The sequence below is a fragment of the Capricornis sumatraensis genome, chromosome 10, assembly GCF_032405125.1.
Source record: "Capricornis sumatraensis isolate serow.1 chromosome 10, serow.2, whole genome shotgun sequence".
NCBI classification, from domain to species: domain Eukaryota; kingdom Metazoa; phylum Chordata; class Mammalia; order Artiodactyla; family Bovidae; genus Capricornis; species Capricornis sumatraensis.
The window spans coordinates 19,249,238-19,271,144 of record NC_091078.1 but is presented as its reverse complement, the minus strand read 5'-3'; the positions used below and the strand labels follow the sequence as shown (position 1 = coordinate 19,271,144).

The 21,907-nt window shown below is 52.7% G+C and overlaps 1 protein-coding gene across 1 annotated transcript in view; it reads left to right on the top strand.

Moving 5' to 3' along the window:
- Positions 1–21,907, top strand: part of COL13A1 (collagen type XIII alpha 1 chain) — a 154,353-nt gene that overhangs the window by 9,785 nt on the left and 122,661 nt on the right. The window contains exon 2 of the mRNA XM_068981805.1: positions 11,585–11,654. Coding sequence (XP_068837906.1) covers positions 11,585–11,654 — 70 coding nt within the window. The remainder of the gene's footprint in view (positions 1–11,584; positions 11,655–21,907) is intronic.

The following is a 21,907-nucleotide window of genomic DNA, read 5'->3' as shown; positions in this document are numbered from 1 at the left end:
CAGGGCCCCTCGCCTGAGTCCAGAGCAATGCTTCAGGGGCTGATGGAGGCAGTCAGCAGGGTCACAGTGAGACTCAGTAACAGCCCTACCACGCACTGCACGGTTTGAAAGTATGGGAGGGTTAAAGAAGGGGAAGCATTGGGGTTTATTTTTTTTGGAGCAGGGTGTTGGGTTTTGGTTTTGGTCTTGTGTGTCCATGCAAAGTCACTTCAGTCAGGTCTGACTCCTTGCGACCCCATGGACTGTAGCCCACCAGTCTCCTCTGTCCATGGGATTCTCCAGGCAAGAATACTGGAGTGGGTTGCCGTATCTTCTTCCAGGGGGTCTTCCCCACCCAGGGATCAAACCAATGTCTCTTACATCTCCTGCATTGGCAGGCAGGCTCTTTACCACTAGCGTCCTTTGTTTATATATATATATGTATACACACACACACACGTATATATTTCCCTCCCCCTTTGGCTGCAGAGGCTCTTCATTGAGGTACACAGGCTTAGTTGCCCTGCAGCATCTTAGCAGTGGGATCTCAGTTCCCGATCAGGAATGGAACCTATGTCCCCTGCTTTGAAAAGTGTGTTCTTAGCCACTGAACCACCAGGGAAGTCCCTTGGTCTTAGTTTTTCAAAGAATAAAATCAGCTGAGTGTTTGCCATCCATCCAGAAGAAAGGAGGTTACAGGAGAAGCCTCAGGAATGCTTCTCTCATCTCTTTTGGTTGGATTCTTTTCCTCCCAGAAGCAGTCTTATTGAGTCCTCAGTAAACTGGAAAGAAAGTCAGCGAGCTCCTCCAAGGGAAACTGAGGCCCAGGTGTAGAGAGGGGCTGGGAGGGCTAGAGGAGGCTGAGGTCCTGGCTCTTCCACGTGTCGTCTGCTTGGCAGGCAGGCCTCAGCAGCAGCCGCAAGTGGGCACTCCCGTCTCCTGTCTACAGAGCTCCTGCCCAGGGTGCTGGCCTCCCTGCAAAATCTCTCTGTGCCCCAAAGGGCGGGGATGTGGCTGTTGGCAGCAAGGACTCTTCCAATCCTTCAAAGGGTGAGGGCAAGCCAAGTACAAAGGGGCAGAACTGCCCGCTTGAGAGGCTGGGCACAGCCTTCCTAGAAGACACTGGACCCCTGTCTCCCCTCCTGGAGATTATTATGGATTTTCTCCTCAGCCCCCTTTCTTCACCTTTCCCTCACCTTCCCTGGCCTCCCCGCTGCCCACAGTCCAAAGCGAAGTCTCTGTCTTTCCTTAGCTCAGCTCACAAGCCGCCACGGGCAGCTCTGGTCCACCCTGCTCCCTGCCAGGCAGCTCATTCTTACCTGTTTTTTAAGTTCATCCAGGGAGGCCCTACTGCCCCCGGAGGACACATCTTCCCCACAAAGGCTGTCGCAGGACATGGGACTCTTCCATCCTCGGGACTTTACACCTGTAGTGTCCTGGGACACTACAGATGGCCTGTGAAGGTGCCTCTTCAGCCACCACTTGGAGGTTTTCTGCATCGGATCATGTTCTGACAAGGTGGCTTGTGAGGCAGGACAGGAACATGGATGAAGAAAGGGGGCTGGTTAAAGGGGCATTAGCTGAGGTTCTCCCAGAAACGGCCTATGTGACTTCCCTGGGAGCTGGGGAGGTGGAGACTTGGGAAGTGACATGGGAAGTGAGGGTGGTCCTGCCACCTCCAGCATCTCCCTACTCATAGAATCAGAGTGTTAGAAGGAAAGGAGTCATGTGCTGGGATGAATCCCCCAAACATCCCTGGTTCTCAGACTTACACACCCTCATTAACGGGGAGATCACTAGCTTGTGCAGCTGGCTGCTCCGTGATTGGACAGCTCTGACTGTAACGTGTGGGTGTTCTTCATCTCCTCAGAGCTCCAGGTCCATCCTACACTTGCCATCCCACTCCTCCGCCATGTCTTGAAAGCACCTCACATCCAGCGTCTCAGCTAAGCAGGACGTCCGCCCCTGCACACGCAGCACTGCACGTCCTGCCTCCAGGACAGACTGAAGTATCTCAGCCTCCCACAGAGCCATCCTCTTCTGTGTGTCATGCCTGCGCGAGCCACCCAGGCCTCCCTTGGCTCTCCCAGGCCACGGCAGGAGACCCTCGCTCATCTGCCCCTGTTCACTCTGCCCCACTCCCTTCATCATCTGCGTGGCCTCCCTTGGCTCTCCCAGGCCACAGCAGGAGACCCTCGCTCATCTGCCCCTGTTCACTCTGCCCCGCCCCCTTCATCATCTGCGTGGCAGCCAGGATAATCTTTCAAAAACTCTAAGTATGATTACCCCAGTTCTCTGATTACAGCCCTTTAGTGACTTCACTGGAGAAGGAAATGGCAACCCACTCCAGTGTTCTTGCCTGGAGAATCCCAGGGACGGGGGAGCCTGGTGGGCTGCCGTCTATGGGGTCGCACAGAGTTGGACACGACTGAAGTGACTTAGCAGCAGCAGCAGTAGTGACTTCATATTGCTTTTTACTATGATCCATGAGGGGAGGCCCTTGCCACCCTCTCTAACCTCATGGCTCAACTTCTCTTAGAGTCCAGCCAAATGGTTGTATGTGGTCATGGCTAAGAACACAGATTCTGGACCCAGATTGCTGGATTCAAGCCCAGCTCTGCTAATTACTGGCTGTGTGACCTTGGGCAAGTGGGTTAACCTCTCTGTGCTTTGGCTTGAATCTCTATAAATTGGGGTTAAGGATAGTAAGAGTATCGCCCCCTTGTGAGTGTTGTTTTTAGGATTAAAGAAAGTTAAAACAAGTGCTTTGAGCAGTGCCTGGCACTCCAGGAATAGATGTTGCAGTCTCCTGAAAAGAGTCAGTCTCCCCACTCCCCCACCCACTTAGGACAGCCGCAAGGAGAGCGTCATGGGCGCAAAGCCACGTTCAGATCTTGCCTCTGCTCTTCTTGGCCGTGTGCTAGTTAATTCACCTGTCTCTGTCTCAGTTTCCTCATTCATGGGTGGGTTTCTGTGAGCACTGAGTTAATATGTATAAGACTGCTGCCTGGTTTCTGAGAAGCACCTTATTATATCAGGTCTTAGCTGTTTCCCCCATACCTGGGCCCCTCCCCTGGTAGGCTGCTGCGCATCCTCGGATGTCAGCTCAGCTGTCACTTTCCCACGATGATCCAGCCTAGTCAGCGCCCCCGGACTGGCTCTCGACACCTCCCCTCTCCTGCCAGAGCTCTGATGACGGGCTGCTTCACGTTGATGTGTGTGGTTTAGAGACCCTTAGGTGCCCCTCCCTAGAGACTGAGCCCCGTGAGGGCAGCCTCCACGTCTGCTCTGCTCACATGTGGGTCCCCAGCACTTTGCATGGCTCTGCAAACAGAGATGCTCGATACCCACTCGTGAGAGGCAAAGAAGTGGCGGAGAGGGTCTGATCTCCATCCCAGCACTCTTGCTTCCAGCCCCTCCCTACTCTACTGTGGGGGACCCTGCTTCATCCTGCACTGGGTGCAGAGATGACCTCAGGTCCCCCGAAACTGGAGGTCCTAGGCCTCGTGCTAACCCAGTGCCCATCCTGTTTCCTGTCTGCTGAGTCTTAGCTGAGCTGGAAGAACTTTCTCATACGAAGGCTGGCAAGTTCACACCGGGATGTGCACCTCTGTCCCCCGAGTTTTCTGGCCTGCAGAGCCTGGAGCAATATCTCTCTGTGATTCTGGTGAAATGGGGAGGCAGCAGCAGCTCGTGGCATCTAGAGAGTCCCCTATTTTGTGGCCCTGGCGGTCTGTGATCAGATGCCAAGTCCCTTGCACAAAGAGAATGGGGGAGGAAGGAAGAAGACAGTTCCTCAGACTGCCCCGGGGCACCCGCTCCTGGCCCGCAGCACACAGCCTCCCAGAGCAGACAGGGCGAGTCCAGTCTGGGTGGGTGTAGGCTGAGTGTCTCGGTTTCCTCCACTTTGATTTCATCCCACTGAGCTGCCTGTGCTCAGAGGCAGGCAGCCACACGCGGGCCTGTCGTCTTAACAAACCCCTCTGTTCTTCTCCTGCCTTCTCTGGGACCCAGCCTTTGCTTCTCCCTGGATTGCCCTCCCCTCCCCTCTTTTTTATCTGAATTCTCCCCATCCCAAGGCCAGAGCCCACGTGGGACCACAGGGATGGATCCTCAGGGGTTGGGGGAGGAAGGCCTAAAAGTAAGTAATTTGGTTCAAGTGTGGATCAGTGACACTGGACCAGGCCCTGCCCTCAAAGGGCCATCTCAAGTCTCCAGCGGGGCACCAGCCCCATAGCAGCTCTGGCATAGGGTAAGGAGTACGCTCCAGCAGCTGGGATGGAGCACACACTCTGTGCCAGGCATTGTAATCAGACGCTGGCACAGAGCTTTGCCCAGCCTGGTCATTTCAATGGGCAAATCCTTCTTTCAACTTCTCGTTCTTGCGGTCAAAAGGCAGGGCAGCAGACAGGTCCCTCCCTCACCCACCCCCTTGTAGGAAGAAGGGGTCTGAGTTTCCCAAGAGGTGTAGGGGTAGGACCACGGGTCGGCAGCAGTACATGAGGCCAGGCCAGCCTCACTGCGGCAGGTGGGAGGAGGCAGGCCTGGCATCCGCTCAAGAGAGAAGTGGCCTTCATCTGGTCACCAAGAAAACAGGCCGGCATAGCAGGTGTTTGCCCTTCTGCACATCTGGAGCCCTCTTTCGATTTTCTGGTCTCATCTCATCTTATCCCTCCGGCTGTCCTGTGTGGTCCAGTGATATCTAATAGTATTCCTGTTCTATGGATGAGAAAACCAAGGCCCAGAGGGGCAACACCTCTTGCTTTGCAGTTAGTGGGAATGCTGGGACTAGACCCCAAGGTCCTAAGACTCCCAAAGGTAGCTCCAGTCTGTATCAACACCACAGGCTCCATACAGAGTGATGTTTCAGCAGGGGGTAGCGGGCGAGGGCTGGGGCATGTGCTAACCCCAAATAGAATCCCATTGCAGCCTCCAAGGGCAGGTGGGTTTTCATGGGAGTCATACACTAATATCAAAAATTAATTATTAAATGCTAAAGCTCAGCACAGTGCCTAGTATATACAGCTCAATACAGATAGCTATTACTATTAATATTACTCCTATATAATAAGTCTACCTGGTAAGTACTTCTTGGTTTCCAAGGCACTTCCCACAGCAACACTGTTGATCGGTCATGTTCGACTCTTTGTGACCCCGTGGACTGTAGCCCACCAGGCTCCTCTGTCCATGGGATTTTCCAGGCAAGAGTACTGGAGTGGGTTGGCATTCCCTTCTCCAAGAGATCTCCCTGACCAGGGATCAAACCTGGGTCTCCTGGAAGGTGGCTAATATCCCCATTTTGCAGATTCTCCAGGGGGGAGGTGCCAGGCTCAAGGTCATGACTATTATAGAATTCGGAGCTCACCTGGCCTCTGCTCTGGGCTCCCTCCCTCAAACCAGGACTTGGACCCACCCACGTATTACAGAGGCCCAGGCTGAGCCTGATCCCTTTAAGAGCCCTGGGGTTGGACTCAGGGAGGGAATGGGCCCTAAACCCCAGGCCAGACCGGAGCTGCATTCTCTGGGGAGAGCGAGTGGCCACTTGGCATTTTCCCTTTGATACTGATACAGGCATTTTAATAGCTGCAATGATCAGGCAGGTGGCATTTCAGCTCTGGCCATGAGGGGCATTCCAGGAGGCCCTGGCTGCCAACGGGTGAAGCAGGAAGGCTTCTCTGTCCAGGGCGGCTGGGGGTCCACCCCAGGGACTCTGAAAGTTTTACACCTGCCCCAGAGCCTCAGCGTGGGGATTTCAAACCCAGAGTCTCAAACTTAGATGCCTGGGCGGGGGTGGGGGGGGTGGGGGGGGTGGGGGGGGGTGGCAGTCTAGTGGCCTAAGGCAGTGAGGCTAGCCAGGGAGAGGGTACTGCGGTGGTCGGGATAGCACATGCCCACCTGAAAGGGACAGCCATCCTCCCGTTTACAAGACAGATCAGAAATCTAGAACTACATGAGATCTCCTGAGCAACACGTATTTACTGACCACCTCCCATGTGCCGCCGGGCCATGCTGTAGGCACTGAGGATATATTAATGAATGAAGCAGATCAAAATATTCGTGTCCTTGTATAGCTTGCCTTCTAAGGAAAGGGGAAGCAATAAGTAAGCTAAATAAGACAATAACAATGACAACAAAATTGGAAGGAGAAAATAAAACAAGGAAGAAGGCTAGCAAACCTGTTACAGAAAGGCCTCATGGAGATGAAGCCAGGAGAGAGGCTAAGAGCCTGGTAGGAGTGGTCCAGGGGAGAGCAGGGAAGACACCCTCCATCAGGGAGTTTTTCTAGGAAAACAGCTAAGTAGAGTCCATGAGGATTTTTCATTTCTTTTCTTTTTTTATGACGGGAGGAAGAACAGCATGTTTGCATAAAGATTGTATCAGGGGTGAGCAAGCAAGCACTGAATCCCATTGGAAGACTGTTATAGTAAATCCGTTTTTATGGGAACACGGCCGTGCTTATTTTGCCTTTCGCCTACACAGTAGAGCTGAGTGGTTGTGATAGAGGTCGTATGGCTTACACAGCCTCAGATATTTAGTAAGTGGCCCTTCACAGAAAATGTTTGCTGAGCCCAGGCCCTACCCCCACCCCAAGTCATCCTGTGCCCTGCCCATTCTTCGTCCTGTGTACCCCTTTCCCTTCATCCGCCACTCTCCATCAAGCTGCCAGGCCATAAATGCGACCTCCAGTGTCTCTCTGTTGGATGCGTGACTGACAGCCTCCAGAGAGGAACCTCAGCCTCCAACCTTCTCACTGTCCTGGTCCTTCTCAACATGCTGTCGGACCACCGAGATTTGAACACGTGCTTCCTCTGCTTCAGGCCCGTGGTTGGCTGCTTTGGGCCAAACCCTTACCCACTCAGCTCTCAAAGTCTGCAACCAGCTGGACACTACTCAACACGTGTCTCCCACATAAAGTTCAAACTCCTTTGTTGATGGGGACTGTCTTGTTCTCTGTTTTGTAGTCGCACAATTAGTAGGAGCTCCATATATACAGGATGAATTGAACCAAAGTATTGAACCTGGGCTTCCCTGGTGGCTCAGTGGTAAGGAGTCTGCCTGCAGTGAAGGAGACCCGGGTTTGATCCCTGGGTCGGGAAGATTCCCTGAAAGAGGGCATGGCAACACATTCAAGTACTCTTTCCAACAGAATCCCATGGACAGAGAAGCCTGGCAGGCTGCAGTCCATAGGGTCACACAGAGTCAGACACGGCTGAAGCAACTAGGGAGCAGTACCCATATATACAGGATGAGCTGTATATGGCTGGGGGAGGGGGCAGGCTAGTGGCCTAAGGCAGTGAGGCTAGCCAGGGAGAGGGTACTGCGGTGGTTGGGATAGCACATGCCCACCTGAAAGGGACAGCCATCCTCCCGTTTACAAGACAGATCAGAGTATTGAACCTGGCTTCCCTGGTTAGCTCCCCTTTACAAGACAGATCAGAGTATTGAACCTGGCTTCCCTGGTTAGCTCCCATTTACAAGACAGATCAGAGTATTGAACCTGGCTTCCCTGGTTAGCTCCCATTTACAAGACAGATCAGAGTATTGAACCTGGCTTCCCTGGTTAGCTCGGCAGCAAAGAATCCTCCTGCCAATGCACGTAGACGTAAGAGTCACAGAATTGATCCCTGGGTCAGGAAGACCCCCTGGAGGAGGAAATAGCAACCCGCTCCAGTATTCTTGCCTGGGGATCCCATAGGCAGAGGAGGCTGGTGGGCTACAGTCCATGGGGTCGCAAAGAGTCCAACATGACTTTGTGACTAAACAGCAATGACACCACAACATTGAACTTGAAGGTGGAGGACCTGGAATTTAATCCCTCTGTGGCTTACCTGTTCAAAGCAATCCCCTTTTCTCTCTGAGTCTCAGTTTCCTTTATTACTAAATGAGGCTGTTTGTGGCCTGCCTTGCTTGGGGGGCGTGGATATGACCCTGGTCAAGGCAGCTCCTTCAGCTGAGAGTGGTTCCTAGAGAGGGGCTGAGCTGTCAGCAGCCACTGTACCCCACAGCTAAGGAAGAGCCTGACTGTGAGAGCTGGATGGCTCACCGCAGCGTCTGTGCCAGCTCTGGAGTCTTCTGGCTGTCAAGAAGCTGTGGGAATGTCACGAATCTGTGTCCTTCTAAATCTCAATGCCTTTGCCAGCACCCCAGTGCTCTGCCTTTCCCACCACATTCCTATCCTTCCTTCCTTGCCCGAGTCACTCCTGCCACACTGTCCCTTCTCCTCTTCCTTGAAAACTCCACATGCAGCCCTGTCTCTGAGCCTTTGCTTCTGCTGTTCCTTCTGCCTGGAACACACTTCCTCCAGATTGCTCCCTGACTCATTTCCTTACTTTAGCCAGTTCTCTCTTCTCAAACGTGCCCTGCACAGAGAGAACTTCTCTGACCCCTGAGTTTACAATCCCACCTTCTGTCACTCTCTGTCTCCTTACCCTGGTTTACGTTTCTCTATAGCACTTATCACCACCTGGGTTATATATTCATCTGCTTCTCTGTTCATTGTCTCCTTCACTGGAAGATGAACCCAGGAGGGCAGGGCTCCTGTCCACCTTGGGCTGCACGCTCCATCTCCAGGGTCCAACCTGTGCTTGGCATTTTGCAGTTATTGAATGAGTGACAGCCCTAATGTTTGCAACCTATAGCCAAAATGCTGCACACTCAGGCAATGGCTTGTTAGCCATTGACCAGCTCCTTCATTTAGCAGAGTTGGGTCACACACCCACTTGTGTGCCACGCACAGCCACAGATAAGCCCCTTGGAGAGCCTACAGGTTGTTAGTGGGAAGGGATGTGGAAGTGGGTATGCACAGTCCCTTCCTGGAAAGTGGTGCTAGTGAGCTGGGTTCAGAGCTGGGCATCACAGGGCCTTCCTCCAGACCTCATTCTGGGATGTCCTCGATTTGCCCAGTGGCCATTCTGTGCCCACCTCAGTGTTCATCTACCCAGTATTTGTGTGCCAGCCTCCCTTTCTGAGTGAGGGGCTCCTCTTAGGGCTGTTCCTCCCTTCCTCCTCCTATATGCTTTGACCTCCTGTCCTCTTCTGCCCTCCCCTTCAACACAGCATATCTGTCCCTACCCCAACACACACACACACACACACACACACACACACACACACACACACGGTGGCTGAGCTCCCTCTGCCAGGGGAATTTGTATATATCAGCATGTAGCAGACTTTGCATCAGAAGGCCTGAGTTCTCATCCCATATCCAGCACACACCAGTCCAAGTTCAAGTCACCCAGTCTCTCTGAGCCTACTTTCCTTCATCAACAAATGCGGTCACTATTTGGCTTCCCTGGTGGATCAGAAGGTAAAGAATCGCCTGCAATGCAGAAGACCTGGGTTTGATCCCTGGGTTGGGAAGATCCCCTGGAGAAGGGCAAGGCAACCCACTCCAGTGTTCTTGCCTGGAGAATCCCATGGACAGAGGAGCCTGGCGGGCTGCATTCCATAGTGTTGCAAAGTCGGACACGACTGAAGCAACTTAGCACGCACGCAGAGTTTGATTATGAAAACTAGATGTGATTCCCTGTGTGAAAACACCCAGCTCAGTGCCAGTACACAGCGGGAGCTCAGCAGATATTAGTTTGATGGGAATCCTTGGGAAGATTTCTTGACCTTCTGTCTCTACCGCCAAACTAGAGGTGACACCAAATCCTACAACACCTTCCAGGTGACTTCCTTCACCCTCACCCTGAGTGCGAGAACTACACAACGGTGAGGAGGCAAGGGCTGGGGAAACGCTTATGAGGAGCCAGCTGGCATCATAACTGGTCAGCGCATTGGAGTGGGGCCCACAGTGCACAGGACAGTCAGTCGCAGCCAGCCACACAGCAGAGGCCCCGTGTGGCTAGATCTTCCAGTTTGTTCAAAAGAAGTTAGAAACATGGACTTTCATGTGAAATCAGCCTTTTCAAAAGACTGGTGACAAATTCACTGAAAAAAATCACTGTGGAACCAAATAAAATATATCTAGGGGCCAATTTGACTCTGGGGCTACTGGCTTCTAACTGCAGTCCTAGCTTCAGAGAAACGGGTCCAGATCTCAGCCTTCCTCCACCATAGTTTTGACCAGATTAGCCTCCTCTCTGAGCCCAGGTCCCTTACCTATAAAAGGAATGTAATTATTGTTGTTCAGTTGCTAATTCGTCTCTGACTCTTTGCAACCCTGTGGACTGTAGCCCTCCAGGCTCTTCTGTCCTGTACTATCACCTAGAGTTGCTCAAATTCATGTCCATTGAGTTGGTGATGCTATCTAAACATCTCATCCTCTGCCACCCTCTTCTCCTTTTGTCTTCAATCTTTTCTAGCATCAGGGTCTTTTCTAGTGAGTTGGCTCTTCACATCAGGTGGCCAAAGTTTTGGAGCTCCAGCTTCAGCATCAGTCCTTTCAACGAATATACAGGGTTGGTTTTCTTTAGGACTGACTGGTTTGATCTCCTTGCCATCCAAGGGACTCTCAAGAGTCTTCTCCAGTGCCACAGTTTGAAATCATCGATTTTTCAGCACACGGCCTTCTTTACGGTCCAACTCTCACATCTGTACATGACTACTGGAAAAACCATAGCTTTGACTATACAGACCTTTGTCAGGAAAGCGATTTCTCTGCTTTTTAATATGCTGTCTAGGTTTGTCATAGCATTGCTTCCTAGGAGCAAGTGTCTTTTAATTTCATGGCTGCAGTCACCATCCACAGTGATTCTGGAACCCAAGAAAATAAAATCTGTCACTGCTTCCACTTCTTCCCCTTCTATTTGCCATGAAAGTGTAATCATAGCTAACACTAACTGATGCCTCCTGGGGATCAGGCACCTTTCTTTCTACGCACCAACCTCTTTGATCCTCTCAGTAACCTATGAGGTTGGAACTGTTAACAGCTCAGGGTCTGAGGAAGGCCAGGAGTCCAGCAGTCTGGCCCCAGAGCATACCTGTTAACCTCTGGCTTCCCCTCCAGCTCCCTCCCTTGGTGGTGGTGAGGATGCGGGTGCTCAGCACCTGCCCTTTCCAGGAGCCTGGACTGGCAGCGGTGTATGTGCTGTCCATTCGTCTCCACGGAAATGGCAGCTCCTTGGGCAGGCATCTCAGTCTGCTTGTTGCCACATCTTTGGTGCCTTCCAGATTGGCTGAAGGGTAAGGAAGCTGTTGAGGAAGGGGTCTGATGGAGGGACAGTGGTCCTGCCTGTGTCTGGCTCTGTGAGTGACACCAGAAGAACAGAGGTCACTGTCCCTGCCCCCGGGATGCATAGACACTCAGAACTAGACAGGAAACAATTAGCAGAAAGCCGAGAAGCGCAGGTTGCTGTGCTCATGAGTGTCGGGTGCAGGGAGGCCAAACTGCTTTATAGGGTCTTGTGCTCAAGTTAATTTTCTTCAGAGCTCTCCAAAGACATCAGACCCCGAGGTGACTGAGATGGGACCTCTCCATCTGCTTCTTATTACCCAGATGCCTGGTGGCCAGTGTTTGATCCAGGATGGGTGCCCCTGTCAGAGCCCCTGTCCCCCATCCCCCTCACTAGCCCCCTACCCTACCTTCAATCCCTAGTTGCTTTCCAGGGCTTGGCATTTACGACCCCCAGTGACCCCTCTTCTCTGTCTCCTTGTGCAGAAATGGAAGCTCCACTCACGGAGGCGCCGGGAGACCCTGAAGACTTCCCCAGGATGTCACTGCCCGCCAGGTAAGGAGCCCTGTGCAAGGGTGACAAGGCCAGGGGCACATACCAGAGGCCTCTCAGTGGCCAGCCCACACTCTGTTCAGAGCCTCGCCTTTCGTTTGGAAGATGGGAATGACAGTCTGTGATGTTCGCCTTCTGTGTTCCCACTGTTTGGCCCCCGATCCCCATCCGTCATTCATTTCATTTATTTATTTATTCCTTTCATTTATTTATTTATTCCTTTCATTTATTCCTCAACTCTTCTATGGGCCAGATACTGTGCACGCCAGGCTGTGAGATCATATATGACAATGAAAATGGCAAATTGTGCAACGTTGCACAGAGTTGAAAGAAGCCCCTGAGGAAAGGGACCTGGCTCCTCTGATTCACCTGCGCCCGATAGAATCAGTTCCAAAGCACTTATTCCCAAATGAATGATTTACCCCATGATTGAAAAATTTTGCCTGTCCCACCTAGGTTGCTTAGGGGGCTGTGTGTTCACTATCTGGTGTCTAGGCTATACACACACACACACACACACACACGCGCACACTCACCAACAAGGTTGAGGTTGCTGGGTGATGTGCTGTGATCAAGCTAACCAATCTAATGTGGATTCCGAGTCACGGTCCAGGAAGACTTCTCCAGGTTGCCCACCGTCATTGTTAAGCTGCGAGAACGACAGGCGGGCAAGTTTCATCATCCCCAGGAGCAACTGGAGTGGGCAGCACCCCTTCAGGGGTGAGGGAGGAAGCTCCAGACAAGGGTGTGTGAGGCAGGCAGCACTTGCAAGGACCTGCAGAGGGCTCACCCCGCTCCAGGTCTCTGCTGGCTCAGAGGCAGGCCCCTAGAAGCCTGCTGTAGCAGGACACTCCCTGGGGGCTCTGGCGGGCCCTCCGCTGGACACAGGGGCTGAGGAGCCGGCTCTCAGGGTCCCCAAGCCAGGGAGCGGTGGCCAACAGATGCTGAGCTTGTGGGAAATGGAGGGACCACATCTGCTGGCGGGCGAGTGGGCTGAGTCACAGCTGGGAGTCACAGTTCAGGTGCCACCGGAGCTGGTGAGGCCGTGACAGGCTTCAGCTGGCCTCAGTCACAAGAGGGTCGTCTGGGTTAATTAAAAGGGTGTCCAGGAGCCCTGGGAAGCTCCTTCCCTCCCTTGGGGCCCCGGAGATTGAGCCCTGGGATCTGGATAGCTTTTGGGAAGAGAATGCCAAGATTAATGAGATGAAGGTGAGGCTGTGTTGATGGGGCCTGGGCAGAGTGGCTGTGTGCATCGGGGTTTCTGAGGCAGCCCAGATTTCAGATCACAGATCACAGTGTCTGTCATCCTCATAATTCCCGGTCAGTTTCAATTGTTCTTGCTTGAAGTACAGAAAGCTGGTGAAGAGCAGGAGATTTGGAGCCAGGGAACATAGAGGTTTGGATTCCAGCTCTGACATTTACCAGCTGTGTGATCTTCAAGGGAGTTATTAACCTCTCTCTGCCCCGATGGTCTTGTCTGAGAAATGTGGGTAATACTCACCTTGCAGGCATGTGGCGGAGGTTCAGAGAGTTCCGTGGAGAGTACTTAGCGCTTTCCTGATTCCTAGTTAGCACTACTAGTGTTTTTTTTTATGCTCAATTCCTCTAGCACTTTAAAGATCACTGAAATCCTTATCAGACACTGTGTCCTGGTGTCAGAGGCACATTTACAGGCAGAAAGAGGCTTGGCTGTTTCCCTTCCCTGCCTGATAGGATGTCTCATATTCTGCCTGCCATCAAAGTGGGGACCTAACCAAGAGGGATCCATTCTGTGCTCAGGAGAGTCCGGCTCAGGTGGTCCTGGGAAGCTGGGAGCTAGGAAGGGATGCCACAGGAGGGAGGAAGAATCTAGAAGAATGCTGCTTCAGCTCTTGGCTGGTGAGAAAGCCGTGATGCAGCATGAGTGGCTCAGGGATTCTGGGGACGAGGAAAGGCGTATGCAGGTCCCTGTGGGAAGGGTTCCCAGCAGGGACTGATTCGGCCAGGAAATGGGAGGAGAGTGAGCACAGACACCTTCAAGGGGTGTCCTGGGTGTTGGGAAAGTCCCTAGAGGGCAGTTTGGCCCAAAGTACAGATCAGAGCCAGGTGGGCAACACCAGGAGCATTTAAAGGCCCCGAACTGAGGCAAAATCAGAAGCAGAGTGAGGTGTGTTCCCAGCTTTTTGGAGAGTCAGTAGAGAAGGATGTGAGGGCTGCGTAGAGGTGTCTCAGACAGCAGAACTGTAGAATGCGATGCATCTCCTGGGACAGGCTGGGCCCCGCTCAGCCCCTGGACCTGTCCCCCTGCCCGACCTGAGGCTTCTCGCCCGGGGGTAAAGGTATCTCCTCTGCACACAAGCCTGGGCCACGTGGCCAACTTGTACTGAGCAATACTAGTCGCTGCCCCTGCCCCTCACTGGGCAGCCAGGCTGTGCCGGGCACAGTATTGAACACTTGACGTTGACAGATGACCTTCCCCAGAACGCTGGAAGCTGGCGCAATGGAGTTCTGGCATTCTGAAATGTCTGCAGTCCCCACAGTCAGTGGAATACCGCTCTCATCTTTGTGCCTGAATCATGCCTCTGCAACTATTTCCTTAGGGTCAGAGTTTATAAACCACTTTATGAACTGCTTATAGTCTCCTGATACTTGCAGACGAGGACTTACGTGTCAAGTGTCACATACATCTTCACTTCTTTTTTTGCCAGTATCTAATATTGTGCTCCACCTGTAGTAAATGCTCAGTAAATATTAACTAAATTATTATCAATTATCATTCCTGGATGATTAGATTCTTTCTGGTGTTCTCCATCTGACCTCGGGTTGGTCTCTGACACCTTCTCTGCTCCGAGACCCCTCGGTGTCTTGCTTGATGCTGAAATAACTTGCTGTTAGGACACGACAAACGAGCACACGCTCCCTCTGCCCACTGTGGCCACAAGATTTGGCCCCAGACCTGGGCCTGCCCTCGGTTTGCCTCTGTGGCCAGCAGGGCCGAAGCTGGAGCCCTGTGGTGGGTGTGTTCTTCCTTGTGGCAGCCTTGGGCCCCTGGGCGGCATCCAGAGAGGGCTTGGGACACACAATCGTGGGCAGAAAACCCACCTCTTTCCCTTCCTACTCTGACCTCGCCAGCATCCTCCCAGGATCCTCCCTGTCCCAAAATAGCCATCTACTGCCTGAGATCTGGCCGCATCCTGCTTCTGGGCTGCGTGTACTGTTTGCCCGGGGAGTGATGGGCCTTCAGCCTGGGACGGGATGCCAGAGGTCGAGCCTTGTTAGAAAGGTCACAGTGGCCAGAAGTTCAGAGGAATAGGTGTGGGCCATCTGCAAAGCATATTGCTTGGTGGGACTGGGAGACGGTCTCAGGAACAGATATAAAGGCCATGGGACTTCCTAGGCCACTTGAGAAGAATACACAGCTCAGGCAAACTCCCCTTTCTCTGTCCCTGTTCTCAGTAACAAACCAGGAGCAGGACAATGTAGGCTCCAGTCAGCAAGGAAGCAGCTACTTGAGACCCGCCACACTGGGGCTGGGTGGGGCGGGCAGCGGGTGGGACAGTCCACGGTCACACACACACTCAGAGGGAGCTGTGACCAGCTGAGCCTCTGGATCAGATCACTTCACAGGCTGGGCCTCATCTCTAAAGCTCAGAGTAGGTCAGAGTCACATGTTGACCGCCAGACTGAGAGGTCTGCACTTTAAGAGCAGGGCCAAGTGGGTGATGTGATCAGGTTTGGACATTCACGCCATCACCAGCACTGGTCCAGGGGATGGATAGTGGACAGAGAAGTTGCCTTCAGCCAGGACGGTGGGAGGGGCCACGGCCATCCTGTGGTTTAGGACTGCAAACAAGAGGTGTGCATGAAGTGGGGATCCCAGAGAAGCCTGGGGCTCTGGAAAGACTCCATTGAGGAGGTGGTGCTGGAAGGTGGCTGTAAAGAACAAGAAGCAGGTGTGAGGGTACATAGAGTACAAACTCAGCTGCCACCATAACCGAAGACACCCTCCCCCACTCCCCCACCAAATACAGAGATTTCAACGAGGCAGAGGAGGGTGACTCTTCCCTAGCAGCCAGGGGATGGTGGTCCAGGCTGGAAGGCTGGCCTCCCATCTTCATCATGTGGCTTCTGCTGGCACTGCTTTGTTCTTACCATCAAATGGCCATTGTGAAAGGGCAGGGGCCCAGGGGAGTATATGCCCAAACCCTTAAAGGCAAAACTTGGGGAAATAGTCAAAATAGCATCACTTCCCTTCATATCTCATTGGCCAACACTTAGCACATGGTTACCTTCTGGTCCAGGGGAGGCTGGGCAGTGTTTTATGCTGGGTGGCTATGTGCCCAGACACAGATTTATTGTTATGGGAGAGCATGTCCTGGGGAAGCACTAATAGTCTGCACAGAGGGCATTCCAGGCTGAGTCACGACATGGACAAAGGCTCAAGGAGTGAGAAGAAGACATGTCTGTTTAGAAATGGCAAGCAGTTGAGGGAAGCCAGAGCATAGAAGTAGTGATGGGAAACACAGGTGGAAAAAGAGAACAGAGAGACAGGCTGAGGCATTCTGGCTCTCTCTGTTCAATGGGAGGCAAACGATTGTCATCCTGAGGGTGGTAGTTGATTGGTAACGTCTGCCTGCAAGGCTGTGCTGAGTTAGATCCTGAGGCCCAGCAGAAAGTGCGGCGATCATTTAAGGATGTCTGCCATGGGTATAGGAGTGGTAGGCAGTGAGGCCTGTGTCCTGGCTTTGTTATCCACAGAGAGTAAGATGTAGTGTCAGAGAAGGTTTGGGGACATGGTGATGTGACCTGATCCAGTTTGTATTCTGGAGCCCAAACTAGCAAGGATGTGGAAGGCAGAGAAACCCCTTCCAGCAACAGAGTCTGTGATTCTGTGGACAGAACTTTATTTTCTCATGTGCTGCTATTTGTGTTAAGGTTGAAACTGCCTCTCAGGCTTGGTTATTTTCCATAGGTGCTGAGGGCTGGCATCCGCATGTCCTAAAGTCTTTCCTTTGTCTAGCCTGGCCCTGTCTGTCCTGGCACCAGATTTCACCTACAAGAGCCTCATGGTGTTAACAAGATCAGAGCTATGACCAGAGCTTCTATCCCAAACTGGACTGCAGTAGAGTAGATCCATCACCTCCTGCCCGTTTCTTTGCAGTTCTCCTTAGTTCAGACTTGGCTAACCCAGAAAAGGGAGAATTCAGCCCAAAGTATTCCTTGCTGCCATTGGTGAAGAAAAGGATTAAAGAGCTGATGGTTATTTTAGGGAGAACATTTAAACTAAAGAAATACTATTGTCAGAAACTCTGCTTCGCATGCCAATCACTGATGGTTAATTCTGAGTCATTTTGGCTATTCTTTAAAACACATCCCTAAGGACCAGTCTGGGAAGAGACCCCCGCCAATCAATTCAGGCTCTCCCTTGTTCTGCTTTCACATGCCGTGTCAGCTTCGTTCTCCCCACCCCCGTCCCACCTCTTTCTCCTGACTTTGCAGGTTTGACCTCCCACTCAGGCTCCAACCCCTTGTGGCAACATCAGTGCCCGCCTGTCCCATGCCCTCTGCACTCCATCGGTGGTTGGGTTCTGTCAGTTCCACTCCTCTGTTCAAAAAGTATTTGTGGCTCCCTAGTGCTTATAAACAGCCCCACTCCAATGGGAAGTCCACATTATCTCTCCAGCCTAGTCTCTGATCAACATCCCACCATGCTGTACTCTTTGTTCAGGAAAATTGGGCTGTTCACCTGCCCTGCCTGTATACCGGTGTCTCACGTGTGTGTGTCTGCTCATGCTGCCCCTGTAACTTTGTTCTCCATTTCTACCTGATGAACTCATCACCCCTCCAGACCTGCTACGGTATCCCCACAGTTCCTTCCATCTTTCTCTCCCACCCTAGTGCTGCTATTAAGTTACTATGTTAACATATTGCCTGGTGTGTGGTCAATGTATAATCCAGGCAAAACCACTTACTGGGACAAGTCATTTGTCTTCCAATGAGAAGTGAAAACAGACCAAGAGGTGTACACCTGTGAAGGGTCCTCCTTGGCCGTGAGCGTCAGTGATTTGATTTAGATCCCACAGGTGCAATCCTCAGTGTGAGGCACTTACACAGTGAGAGAAGCCTCTGTGGGTTTCCAGCCAGGGAGAACCTTCCCTGCCTATGAACTCCACCAGGCAGCCTCCTTGATATCTCCCCCTGGATGTGTTCCAGGCCACCCATCCTCAAAAGGCACACAGCTGAAGCCAGTGTCTTTTCCCCACACCTGGCCCTTTCCCAGTATTCCTGATCCTGGGGAATGGCGCTGTCAGCACACCTAGGCCAGAAGTTGGGCGCCAACCTGAACACTACCTTTTCCTTCCCATCCCCTAGATCACTAAGTCTCAGGTTACCACCCTGCCAGTCCCTCCACCTCCACTACCACCATCATCAGCCTGCCGCCATCTCTCACCTGACTTGCTGCGATAGCCCCTAACAGGCCTCCTCCAATACCCTTTCACCCAGAAGTCAGCAAGTGTGACCCGAAGGACTGCAGCCTGCCAGGCTTCTCTGTCCATGGGGATTCTCCAGGTAAGAATACTGGAGTGGGTTGCCATGCCCTCCTCCAGGGGATCTTCCCAACCCAGGGATCGAACCCAGGTCTCCCACGTTGCAGGTAGATTCTTTATCACCTGAGCCACCAGGGAAGCCTGAAGTTAGCATGGTCTTTTTTAAACTTAATGCATCACCTTACAGCTTCCCTGGCAGCTCAGGTTCGATCCCTGAACCCCTGGAGGTTAGGAAGATCCGCTGGAGAAGGAAGTGGCAACCCACTCCAGTGTTCTTGCCTGGAGAGTCCCATGGACAGAGCAGCCTAGCAGGCTACAGTCCATGGGGCCGCAAAAGAGCTGGGCACAGCTTAGCGACTAAACAACAACAAGGCTTTAACTAGGCTTTAACTTTCAGCACTTTCAGTCCCTTCCAGTATAAAGGCCCAAGCCCCTAAATGTGACCTGCACACCCCCTAAGTCTCCCCTCCTGCCGGTCTTCCAGCGGGCTCCCTCGTAACACCCAGCTGCCACTCCTCTGATGGCGTTTGGATGGAGGGGCTGTAGATGAAGGGAGCTGCAGTCAAGCCAGAGCAGGGATACTGTGCTTTAGCTATTAGACAACTAGTTCAATAAACCCTGGACGCTGGGCTTCAGACAAAGGCACGTCCTGGAGCCTTTGTGGCCTCTTTCAGCTCCAGCTTGTCCCAGAAGAGGGCTGGCTGTGGCCTTGGAAAGGGCACCTGGCCTCAAGGAAGCCCCCAGCCCTCGTGGGAAGGGGAGGGTCAGGGAACAGGCTTGGGAAGGGCCGCACAGCCGGGATCCAGGTGCTGCCCTCTAAGAAAACACTGCCCCCTCCACCCAGCCCGGCCCCCTAGAAGCGCCTCTCCTCTCAAGGCTGACAGCAGGAGGTTTAGAGCCGCCCAGGGAATTCTCTGAAGTTAATTTCTTCCCCATTTCCTCTCGAAAGCACTCCCAGACCCCCAGGCCGCCCGGAGGATGCTGATAATGTGTTTCTTCTAGATGGGCTCTGATAACGCCCACCCGGGTGGTCGCGGAGATTTGTAGAGAAATAAAAATAAGGAAATGGGGGTTCCGGACAGGCAGTGTGCTGCGCCCAGAAGGGCCCTGGACTGGGAACAGGTCCCAGACCCTGAGGGCTCCGAGCGGGCCACTGCCCTGTCTCTGGGCCTCAGTTTCCTCACTTGTGAAGAGAGGTGGACACCTGTGAAGAACAATTTAACCGTATCTGGTCCAGTGCAGAAAGCCGCCCCCCTCTTGCCACACCCGAGAGAAACACTCACGTGTGTACGAGAGGAAAAGGGGTCCATCTCATCACTGTGTGTGCCACTGACCAAAGGGAAAGACAACCTAAATATTTGTCAGTAGCAGAGTGGAGACTCTTTGTGGGGTACTGAACAGTGGTACAGTTAAGCCCATACATACGAGTGAGTTATGTCCTAAGAGCACGTTCCTAAGCCCAGTTTGTTTGTACGTGCAACCAAGTTAGCTTAGGTACCCAACTGACACAATCGGCTATACAGTACTGTACTATAATAGGTTTATAATACTTTTCACACAAATGATACATGAAAAACAAAAAATAAAGCATTTAACATTTTTATAGTACACTACCTTGAAAAGTACGTAGTGCAATACGATAGCTGGCATACGGGGGCTGGCATCAAGTGAACAGGCTGCCTGTGGGCCACATCAGCAAGGGGACATTGGCCCACTGAGGGTAAAACAGGGACCTCATTTTGTCCAGGGTTAGGTAAGTGCCCGACAGAGGCATAAGCATCACATTTGGAAAGTGAGGCAGTAGGAGTGATGCTTTTGAAGAGAGGAATCAGGAAAGGCTTCCTGGAAAAAGTGGCATGTGAGGCAGGCCTCGCAAGGCCAGTGAGATGTCAGTAAATGAAAACCTTTCTAAGAACATTATGAGTGACAGAAACAGTGTAAGAAAAGTGTAGAGACAGTGTTTCCCACTGTGGAAAGGGAAGAATTATCTAGAATGACTATAGCAAGCTCATGTGGAGAAATGGCGGAAGAGAAAAGGATGGGAAGTCGGGATGAGGGAGATACACTATGGAGGGAGTTGGCTGACATGCTGAGGATGCGTGGTAGGTTTCTCCGAAAGGGTGTGACATGAGCCAGCCGAGCGCAGCTGCTAGGGGAGGAGAGTTAGTGTCGAGGAGCCAGGAAGAGGCAACACCGATCCTGCTAAGGGAAGACACGGAACATCGGGAGGTACAGGCTGAGAGGTGGTGAGACTGCAGAGGTAAAATGGCAAGTGTGGGCTACTGGTTAGGCGTGGGCAAAGCAGGGGTCAAGGCCATGCTGAACTTGTGAGCCCGGGTAACCAGTGACGATCCTGGCATGTATTTCTGCTAACAGATGGCGTTATACCTCAAGCTTAGGACAGTATAACTTATATTCCCACCAAGCATTTTGGGCTGCAGAGCTGTGGTTATCCCTAGTTCAATGATGAGGAGACAGGATCAGAGGTGTTCAGAGACTGTCCAAGGTCTACAGCTAGAAGACGGAGTCCGAGGCTTCCGATGCCGGCCCACTTGCCCTCGGGGACAAGGCAGAAGGGAGCAGGGTGGAGAGGAAAGAAGTAGGGCTCTATTTTGCGTTTTGGTTTTTTATTTTTTGGCCACTCCATGAAGCGTGTGGGATCTTAGTTCCCTGACCAGGGATTGAACCCCGTACCCTCGGCAGTGGAAGTACAGAGTTTCAACCACTGCCAGGGAAGTCCAGGGCTCTATTCCGGACAAGCTGGCCAGGGGTGGGGTGGGGGGTAAGGATGCGGGATGTTTCTGCGGAAGTGCTCAAGTCCTGGGAGGGCTTCTCCCCGGAGGTGGGAGGAGGAAGCTCTGGTTCTGTGACCTTACCTGTACCGGCAGCCGTCTGGCCACTAAGGCCACTGCTCAGGGCAGAGAGGGCAAGGGTGCACCTTGCTGGAGACTTTGTGCCCTGGGAGTTGTCACCTCTCCCAGGGTGAGCTCTGGCCCCACATGTGCCAGGGACACGGGGCTCCCTGACCCCCACACAGTGGAGGGTTCTCCTCTGCCCGCTCTATCCTGGAGGACCCCGAGTGAAGCTTCCAAAGCAGCGGTACTGAGGGAATGCCGGTGCTGCTCTGCCGGAAAGGAGAAGTAAATGGGAAGGACCGTGGCCCGCGTTAGAGACTAGCGGGTCAGACACCCTTGACACGTGGACGCAGCCCTCAGCTCTTCCTGGAGCCACCCAACCGCCCACTCCCTGGCTGGTGCCCCCGCTCCTTCTCAGCCCCGCCAGCCTCTCAGCTACTCCCTGGCAGAGTCCTGTCCACCGTCAAGGCAGCTTGGATGGTCTCTGTCAGCAGCTGGTCTGACTGCCCGCTTCGTACCTTGCACACCTCACTCCATCCTCCCAGCCTCTCTCTGAGGTTAAGACTCTCACATGACCACGTTTCCAGATGAGGACTCTGAAGCTCAGAGCACATCTCTCAAGGATACAAGGCTAAGAAGTGGCAGGGGTGGGACCTGAAACAAACTGTCAGAAGTTATGTCCTGAAGGACTTCCTCCAGCCACGGGAGTGAGTACTTCCTGGGAGCAAACTGCGGACGTGGCAATGGCCATAATTCTTGTCCAGGGAAGTAGTATTGGATAAGGCTGGAGGACATAAATGAATAATGATAGCAACGTGTATCAAGGGCTTACTCTGTGCCAGGCACTGGTATAAGCTCTTTATCACATTATCTC